We start from the raw sequence: 9738 nt of genomic DNA, 5'->3' as shown, positions 1-9738 counted from the left end.
AATAAAATCTTCAGACCCCACCCTGCCTGTTGTGTCCTGATTTTAACTTTTGGGACTTACTGTTCTGGAGAGATTGCGCAAAAAGAAAATGAAGAAGTCACATTGCATTTTGTGAAGATCTAGCTGAAAGGCTTAGTGGTTTGTGTTCCTCCACAAGGAAATTAAGCTAAAGACAGTTATTAAAGTGTTACGACCGCTAGCGCTGCATTTTCTAATCTTATTAAAGGTGTGTGTTTTTACATATTTTTTTCATATTGTGAGATCATGGTGCTGCAACAAAAGGTGATTTTATTTCAACAGATCTTAACCGAGGTTGTGACAAATTTCAGCATTAATGAAGAAGTACTGACTACCATTAGCTATTGCCCAGTTAAGTCACTGGTTCCCATGGAAACTTGTGGACACAAGTTAACTATCTGAAAGGTGCTGCAGAGAAACCACCTACATACTCATTTGCCTGAATATCACAAGATAACATGTGATATATGTCATATAGTGCAGATACACACTAATATTGCTGGTAAATTGTGTCTTTTCATAAACTTGAATACATTTTATCACAATAGTATGAATATGTCTCATGTAGCTGTTTACATCCATCGCTGCAATGTTTTTTAATGACTCATTGCGTGAACAAGCTTGTTCATGTGTGATTTCAATTTCATTCTTATTTCACGGAGAAACAGCATTTGCGAAGTTGCGTTTTGCGTCAGAATCAGAATATAGGCAAAGATTTGCTCACTTAAGTAACGGAAGCGCAGCTACTGTCTGGTTTACATCAGACAGAAGTAAAGTTGGAGCTGGTGTTGCTTCGTAGCAGCCTGGTTTATACGCTCACACTTCCAACCAGCTCACATTCCAGGTTATTTTATGTCATGCGTCATTTTTGCAGCGCGGCTGGACAAGCAGTATTTGCATGAACTGGAGGTGAAGCCAGTGTGCCCTTGGCCTCATTCATTAGTTCACTTCATAACTTCCTCTTTCTCTCACATACACACGCACACACACGCACACACACACACCCACACACACACACACACACACACACACACACACACGCAAACATACACACACTGCTGCAACTCTACCTTCCACTTCCACTAGCCCTGTACGCTGCAGCAGTGTCACATCCATATTCTCTCTCTTTTTTATCATTCTCTAAGGTGGTGGTGCATGCTTGTGTCAGGAGACCTTCTGTGAGGATAGCTGTTAGACATGCTGACTCTCCAGGCTGCGCCTCCTCGTGTGAGCCTGGTGTCCTTGCCAGCAGGAAAAGTGGTGCACTGTTGCAGAAGGATGGCATCTGATAGTTGGCCGTTGTTGCTTCCTCTGAGAGGAACGCACGGTCGGATTTCAACTGCCTCCAGCCGCCTCTCCCTGCGTCGGATTGACCGGTGTTGGGCTACAATCTGGTCAAGCAGACCGTAAAGCATTATGATCCATCGTCGAGTGACGCACGATCGTCCTCACTCTGCTTCTGTGAACTAATTCTGGTATCCGAGGTATTAAATCTCTTGCCCCCGAAATTCTTCCCTCTCCTTTTCCTCTTTCCCTCCGTTTTTGCTCATCACGTTAAATGGAGTCTGGTCGGGACACGAGCCAAGAGCTGTTCACCCAGCCACCAGGGCTCCCAGGAAAAGCAGTAACTGTATTTATAGCTCTGGTCCGCCTAAGCAAAGTCAGCAAAAGAGCATAGGGTTCAGTCTGAACATGGATTAAAGCACTTTGAAAATATATAGAGGATGATACTTAAGAGTGTCCGCTTGTGCAGTGCCACTACCTAGGATGAAAACAAACCATCAACGGATCGCTTGGGAAGCAACGAAGACAAGGGCTCAACGTCTACATGACACAAAGCTCCAAAATGATAATATGAGGCGGGTCACAGAGGCGGATGACCCGTCAGATCTCCGGATTAAAGATGGATTACGATGGCTTTGGCCTACTGACCATGTGGTCATCTGAGAGGGCACAACTGAACAGACGGTGCGCGATGCATGCTGTTTGACAAGATCAAACATTACACAGCTGGATACCTTTTTTTGTATGTCATTGTAAGTACATTCACTGAGAGCATTTCCACACAACAATAGTGGCACGCATTGCCACATGGGCTATATCATGTTTTGCATATTCCATTGTGTTTGACAATGAGTTAGCATCCCGTTGCTGTTTCCTCTATTTTCCATTCATGCCAAAACCAGTGTATTCTAGTTTCAGAGAAAGACAGATAGACAGACAGATCTTTTCAGCTTTTCTCATGTTAAAGGGAACATTTAAGAACACTTTTGAACACAGAGGCACGGCGAGCAGATGATTGTTAAATGAAAAAAATGATGAAACAGAAAACAAGGCGATCGCAGGGATGTGTGCGCCTGAATCAAACTGTCGGTATCAGTAGAATCCAGCGAGGAGTGGATGGTCAAAGGCTGAGGGTGTGACTGATGGAACAATGGACCAGGAAAGATGAGGGAGAGCAGCTGTAAGGGGAGAGGAGGAGGCAGGCTGAGGGAGAGACAGAGAGAGAATGAGAGAGAGGGTAGAAGGTAGCTGGGGAAATTATAAATCTAACAGTAACAACAAATAACTAAACACAAGAAATAAATAACAGACATGATCAAAGACAAGCTTTATCATGTTCTTAAATAACTAAGAGCAGACTTATCTGCTTAAAACCAGAGAATAACTTAGGCGAAACAAAGAGAACAAATGATCTTGACAAAAACTTCCTTTTTAATGCGTGAAACTTTTACTCTGAAAACAAAGGACCAAACAAAGAATTCTGGTTGTGTCATGAATATTGCTGAGATGTTGTATCTAATTTTAAAGAGACCAATACGTGCATCATTGTCAAGTTTTCCGGTCTGCCCAAGCCTCCTCAGCTTCTGCCCAAACTTGAAAAGGCTTGCTCCCATCAAAGAGACGCCGGAAACAACTCATCTCAGTGACATGTTTTTTATTTCTCTTCTCTTTTGTCTTTAGATCTCATACAGGACCACCATGATTTTATATTAAGTGGTCACAGTAGACAGAGTCACCAAGCAGGTTGAAAACCAGTGGTGTCTCTGCAGGAGCTTGAAGCTGAGTTCTTTGTTTGAAGGGTACATACTGAACACAGGTGTGCCCGGTTACTTTATAAGCTCCTGAAGGCCTGAATGAGAGAGATGGGTGCGCTTGATTTTCTGTGAGGCGTGTGCCAGTTGGGTGGAGRTGGTAATGCACTCAAATACATCAATCGCTGTTTAACTTAACAATCATCGCCCCGTCTTTTGGGATCTGGATGTTCTACACTCCTTCTGCTGCCAACCCCAGGGAGGGCGGAGGGGGGGAGGAAGCCACCTGTGTATTTTAACCCTAGAGACGTCCCTGGATACAGAGACACACGGATAGCAGAGTGCTAATCTCATGTGACATCATAAAAAAAGACCCGACTTCATTGGCAAATGGGCATCTGTTGGGACTGTTTCCAAAGGAAGGAAGCAAGCATTCTGACCAGAAGGGAAGGGGGGAGGGGAGGGGGGTGAAGTTCCGGGTCTTCCCTCGGATCAGCCTTCAAATCCTCTTCTCCGCTTGTGTTAACTGACTGGCAGTGATCTCAATCGGCTCACAGATAGCGACGGCGCTCCTTTCAGCGTTTCATAGGCGCTTTCTCTCTCTCTCTCTCTCTCTCTCTCTCTCTCTCTCTCTCTCTCTCTCTCTCTCTCTGCGTGAGTGTGTGGGAGGGACTAAAGGAAAGCTCCCCTCAGCCACAGTATCGTGCATTAGAAGGAGGAGGGGAAATGGGGGGGAACTCAAAGCACACTCGCCGATAAGGTTTCTTTTTTTCCTCCCCCTAATCTCTCCTCCTGGTCCTGTGGCTGGAAGAAGAAGAAGAAGGAGGAGGAGGAGGAGGAGATCGGGATGCTGAGGTAGCGCGGTGAGTCTCCGTCCGCCTCTCTGTGTCTGTTATATCAGTGCGATGTGCTGATGCGTTTGTTTGTTTTTTTTTTTGTGTTTTTTCGTTGTCAGGGATTAGAAAAGAACAAATAAAAGCGGATGGTGCACGGTCCACCCTTATGCAGAGGGGCTTATGCCACATCCTGTGTCTGAATTCAGGAAAAGACAAAAAGTGTTCAGGAGCATTCCGATAGGCTTTCGTTATGTTGGTGGACCTCAGTACTATGCGTGCATTCCCCATGAATTGATGAGTTTTTACTCAAACGTGTGTGCGTGTGTGTGTGTGTGTGTGTGTATGTGAGAGAGAGAGAGAGAGAGAGAGAGAGAGAGAGAGAGAGAGAGAGAGAGAGAGAGAGAGCACATCAGGTATTGTCCACTAGAGAACAAATGGCTTTAGCTTAAGCTCGGTTTAAACGTGGTATGTTTTCCTAATTGGATACGAAGGCTTGTCTGGCTAATCACAGAGCTCTGTAAGCGCCTTTCAGAAAAGCGTCCGTGGATTTATTTCAAACTGACCCATCGGCTTTAAAGCGTTCTTTCTTTCTGAGTCATAAACACGTGCACTTTGCGCAACTTCGCCAGAATACAACCAAGTTTTTTTGTTGTTGTTCTTTTTCTTAAATAGATCTTGGCTGAAGGCTGCCATGTTCAAACTCTGAGCCGGCGTGTGTGTGGGCGTGTGTGTGTGTGTGTGTGTGTCGTCCACTTTTTAGGGATGCTGCGGAGTGGAGACGCCGTGGGAGGAAGTCTCAGAGAGAAACACGAATGGCTTCCCCGAAGCTGCTTCCCGCAAAGGAAGCAGGCAAGCAGTCCGAGCTGAACCCAGAAGCATTCGACCGGGTTTCCGGTGTACAGCACGCCCGGAAGTCGGCCGGATCAACAGGAGAGGGGGTCGCCGGGGAGGGCGGCTGCGCCCCCGCCCGCGGCAGCGGCAGCCGCGGCCGGTGCCTTTCAGCACCGAGGACAGCGCAGCGCAGGGCGGGCGCGGAGGGGAAGCTCTGCCCTCCCCCCGGCGGCGAGGAGAAGCTCCGGGTTTGCTGCGACGAGGAATTGGAGACCTCCTTCACCTTCATCGACGAGAACGTCAACTTGCGACTGGCCAGCCCGGAGACCGGCTGCAAAACTTCGCACAGGCCCGTCCGCAACGGCGAGCCTTGCTCCGAGACTCTGCCGGAGCTCTCGTTCATGTCGGAGGACGACCTCTCCTTCGGCGAAGGCTCCGGGAGCTCCGTGGACTACGGCTTCATCAGCGCGGTCACGTTCCTGGTGACGGGGATCTCCCTGGTGATCATCTCCTACGCCGTGCCGCGGGACGTGGAGGTGGACCGCGACAGCGTGTCGGCGCGGGAGATGGAGCGGCTGGAGATGGAGAGCGCCCGTATAGGCGCCCACCTGGACCGCTGCGTGATCGCGGGACTCTGCCTGCTGACGCTGGGCGGCGTCGTGCTCTCCACGCTGCTCATGATCTCCATGTGGAAGGGGGAGATGTACAGGAGGAAGCTCGTGGCCTACTCCAAGCGCTCGGCCAAACTGTACGGCTCCATCAGCCTGAAGACGAGATCCAGCCCCAGCCACTCCTCTGCCCGCTTGTCCCTGGAGGAGGAGATGGTGGAAACTTTGGCTTAAGCCGCCGCTCCGCATAGAAACGTTTGTTTTGAACAAGGATTAACGTCAGCCACGCACATTTTATAACCGCTGAACTAACTATTACATGCAAAACCCTACAATGGTAGGGAATGGGCTGAATGTAGGTCCTAGATGTGTTGTAGTTTGAATCTATGTTCAAACTAGGGTAATTTGAACATTGGGTTCAAACTACCCTGTGTTTGAACCCAATGGTTCTAGTGATGAGTTTTTTTGCTCATCACTTTTACAAAATCAGCCAGGAGCAAAATGAACGTGGTCCACATGGATGATAGCTGGAGAATTACCACAGCTAACATGTACTTTTCTGCCAATTTTTGGGCCTATATCGGTTCCACATTTAAGACAGACCATAAAATGAGCTGTTGATTAGGGTTTCCATGCCAACAGGGGCGATCCCAAGAGCACTAGACCTATGGTAAATTACCCCCAATCAGCAGGTATATGGGCCAATCATGGACTTTGCCCAGGCTGGATGGGCGCTAAGTAGGCATGGCTTCTTCTGGAGGATCCAAATGGGTCAACTTGATAACTGATGCCAGCAAAACAGCTCTCATAAAAAAAAAAAGAATTTGACTTTTATTATTATTGATTTTTTTAAACAAGTCAAATTCTAGTCAACACTTCCAGGGCCATGTGGATCCTACTTTGTGTCCAGAGTTGATACTGTATAGGTAATGAAGATGAATCCACTATGTAAACCAGGGACTGTCCCAATAAAAGCCATTTTGTCAGCCCATTTCCTACCTTTAGGGTCCCATATGTAAACCAAGTGAACTAGGCCCCAGCCAGCCTCAACGAACACTTCAATTCATTGAGGAAAAAAAAAAAAAATCCAATTTGTGATTACTTTTATGAAGAATAACCTTACATTTAGATTCACATTCACAACATTTTCTAAGGTTTAAAAGCATCAGCCACATGCTGTAATGTCTGAACTTTGAGTGCAACCAGCTCATAATGACCACACAAGATTTTATCAATATTTTAAAAAAAGACAACTAATTCCCATTTTTTTCCAAAAAATAAATTGGTCTAACAAATAATTTTTTAAAAAGAATATCTGCTCTGTTTAGGTTAATCTACTCCAGATTTCACTTGTTTGCATATTTTTATGCTTTTTTGTTGTTGCCTCATTTCAATTAGTTTCTAATGCCAAAAAATGCATTAAAATTTCCCGTTTTGTGTTTTCACAAAAAAATAAAATAAAATAAAACTTTCATGAATCTGAAATTGGTCAGTGTAGTATAATTAAGGTGACACTAGTCTTGTGTTTTGGATTTTGAAACAGACATAATTAAATACAGTCCGGAGTCATTGACGTACCAAACGATGACACTAACTTCAGCATTTTTAGCGGTAAATGGTCACAGTTTCTTCGTGACAAATAGAATTTACTGTTGGTGGAGGTGCGGATGGAAATTCGTGTTTTCACAGAGCCGAACATTTTTATTATTACAAATTAAGAAAACACAACAATATTACCTACCCACAACTACAAATTACAAAATACAACATAAAAAAAAAAAACCCGGAAGAGTTGGGAAATCTGAGACATTGCTGATTGGACAACGTTTGCCACCGGAAGTTATTCTGACTTTTGCGTGTTTGTCGAAAATCTGAATTTCAACATTCTTAGCAGAAGGTACATGATGGAAACGTAGCTATCGCTATTGAGCCTAAACTGCTTCATTCTTTTTGGCAGTTCAGGCAATACGTAGCACGGTGGTTGTCTGCCAACATGTCTGGAGAAAGAGAGATCAAACGCCGGTATAATTTCCGGTTCTAAAGTCGAAAGAGGCGTTGTCCAAACAGCGATGTCTCAGGTATCTCACTCTGCATTTTCTGTTTTGTAAATGTCATTGTATTTTCTTCATTTGTAATTATGCGCCTAGTTAATATTGTTGTGTTTTTGAACATGTTCCGTGTTAGTCATTTGTTGACGTGGTTTGCACTTTTTTTTTTTAAACTGTCGCGAGATCTCGAATCCTGAGATGTCTTGACTCTTCCCCGTTTAGCGATCCCAGGATAAATCCACTTATTGGTCATTTGCTAATCGTTTCTGATGTTCGCCTTCGAGCTGGAGCTCTATTCCATTAAAACTGTAACCGCACAATTATCAGAGACAATTTTCGAAACAAAATTGCCAAATGAAGCTAATTGGCGCCTCCTGCCGGATTCTATTGAATCTGCAATAAAAAAAACCGCAATCGGGAAATGACAGAGTTAAATAAATTAGAGAAATAACAGTCTTCCCCATTAATTTACTGCTATCCACCCATCCGTGGTCTTTGGCACTTATTTAGAAGATGGAAACTAAATGTTTTAACTCGTATCGTTAAGGTCCTTCAAAGAGGCAGGGTTTCCCCTTGACAACTCCCCAATACATTTCAGGGTGACGGGACAAACAACAACTATGGAACATTTTGAGGGACTAGTGAGGAATCTGGAATACCTGGAGAGAAACAACATGGGGAACATGCAAACTCCATGCAGAAAGACTTCGAACCCTCAGCCTTCTTGCTGCAAAACAAATGCTATTTACTGTATATATACTGGTGTTCATTAATTAAATAATGGGAAGTGAATTATGTGAGGGTCAGTAAACCAAGAAATCTGACACCTTAAGTGTCCCCCACCCCCCAAAAAAACAACAAAAATCTTACTCAGAGGGCGCCATAAATTCTGTCAATTACAACCTGAATCTGTACATATCATTTATGTAACTAGCAAAGAAAGTCTCAAAATTCCAAATCGTATACGCAATCCAAACAAACCACTCAGAAGCTTTCTGTGACCAATGCTGAGGGCTTTTATTTATCGGAGTCATTCATTTTTAATGTGAAGGTTTCCAGCAGTGACACGGCAGAGCAGGGGCACATTTCAGTCCGTCCGTCCGTCCGTCCGTCCCCCCCTCCGGGCAAATGAGTGGGAGAAAGCAGAGGCCTGTGAAGCTTGTCCCTGTCTCGCCGAGAAGGAGGAGAATCAGCTCAGCGGTTCCACGCCGTAATATCCAGTGACAGTTCCTGTTTGGCGCAGTGCTGAGGTAAGCCAGTAAGCCTGGCGGAGACACACTCCGGTTTGACTGTTGTGAGCAGTTTGACGTTACAGCTGATCATTTCTCGCTCCCCCTTCCTCTCTGTTCATAGCATTTCATTGCCCAGCAAATACGTGGCACAATCAGCACCAACCCCGTTCCGAATGAGACGTACGTGCGTCGGAAAGAGTCTTTGGCAAAACACGAACCCGAGCGCCTGTAACTTTTCCTGTTTTTGATCGGCCTTTCGCTATGAGCCAGCTTTTCCTTTCCCCCATCCTTGTGCTTTAAAGATGTGGTTTAAGCACAACTAATAACACATGAAAGAGTTGCCCTACTTCGAAAATCCTAAGCTGCCATGACTTCAAAGAGCCAATTATCTCTCTAATACGGGATATTATTACACTTAAATCCTCACGTTTTGGTGTGATTAGAGTGATTTCCTGATCAAATGGCAGTGGGTAAAGATGCAGATTCTGAGCTACGATGTTTAATGCAAATTTACTAAAAAATTTGTAAACCATCCCTTGCAAAGCTGAAAATTTTAGGTTTTATGCAAAAAAAGTAGAAACCCCCCCCCAATTTTTTCTGCTTAATGAGTGCTAGGTAATTTGATACAATTCTATTACAACTGATTATGCAAACTGGTCTCTGTGTGGACAAAAGATGATAACAGAAATGGTGAGCTAGCCTTTTAGCTTTTAGCCAATAACTCCAAAGCAGATGCCAACTTTATTTGCGAAAACAATAGATTCTTACAAAACAACAAAACAAACAACAACAAAAATGGAAAAAAAAATTGAAGTATGAATTCTTTTTTCACTTTTTTAACCCAGTACTGTGTGTTGCACGTGAGGGGCCGGAAGGGGGCTTGGCGTTCACGTGGCAACTTCATAATCACAGATATTTCTTTACTGCAGTAAAATATTGTTTTGCACAAGACGAGTGCTAACGAATTTCTCTGCAGCGTCTCTGTAACCGTGGTTCCCATTTCTCTGACTTGCAGGGCTGCATGACCCCGTTTCATTGGCTTATGTTCACAACGACATGAGTCAGCCCGCACTAATGGGAGACGTAGGCTGATCACTATATGCCAAAGCGCTTGAGGTCACAGTGTTGCT

At 44.7% G+C, this 9738-nt stretch overlaps 1 protein-coding gene across 1 annotated transcript; it reads left to right on the top strand.

Annotated features, from left to right (window-relative positions):
- The first annotated feature begins 2869 nt into the window (after positions 1-2869).
- Positions 2870-6414, top strand: tmem74 (transmembrane protein 74). Its single transcript, XM_008403393.2, has 2 exons — positions 2870-3916; positions 4650-6414. Exon 2 carries the CDS (start codon positions 4702-4704, stop codon positions 5560-5562), a length of 861 nt encoding a protein of 286 aa, XP_008401615.1. The 5' UTR covers positions 2870-3916; positions 4650-4701; the 3' UTR covers positions 5563-6414.
- The last annotated feature ends 3324 nt before the right edge of the window (positions 6415-9738 follow it).

Source organism: Poecilia reticulata, unplaced genomic scaffold (assembly GCF_000633615.1).
Source record: "Poecilia reticulata strain Guanapo unplaced genomic scaffold, Guppy_female_1.0+MT scaffold_549, whole genome shotgun sequence".
In the NCBI taxonomy this organism is placed as follows: Eukaryota; Metazoa; Chordata; class Actinopteri; order Cyprinodontiformes; family Poeciliidae; genus Poecilia; species Poecilia reticulata.
Note: the sequence above shows the minus strand (reverse complement) of the source record. Positions and strands in the feature narration are given on the sequence as shown.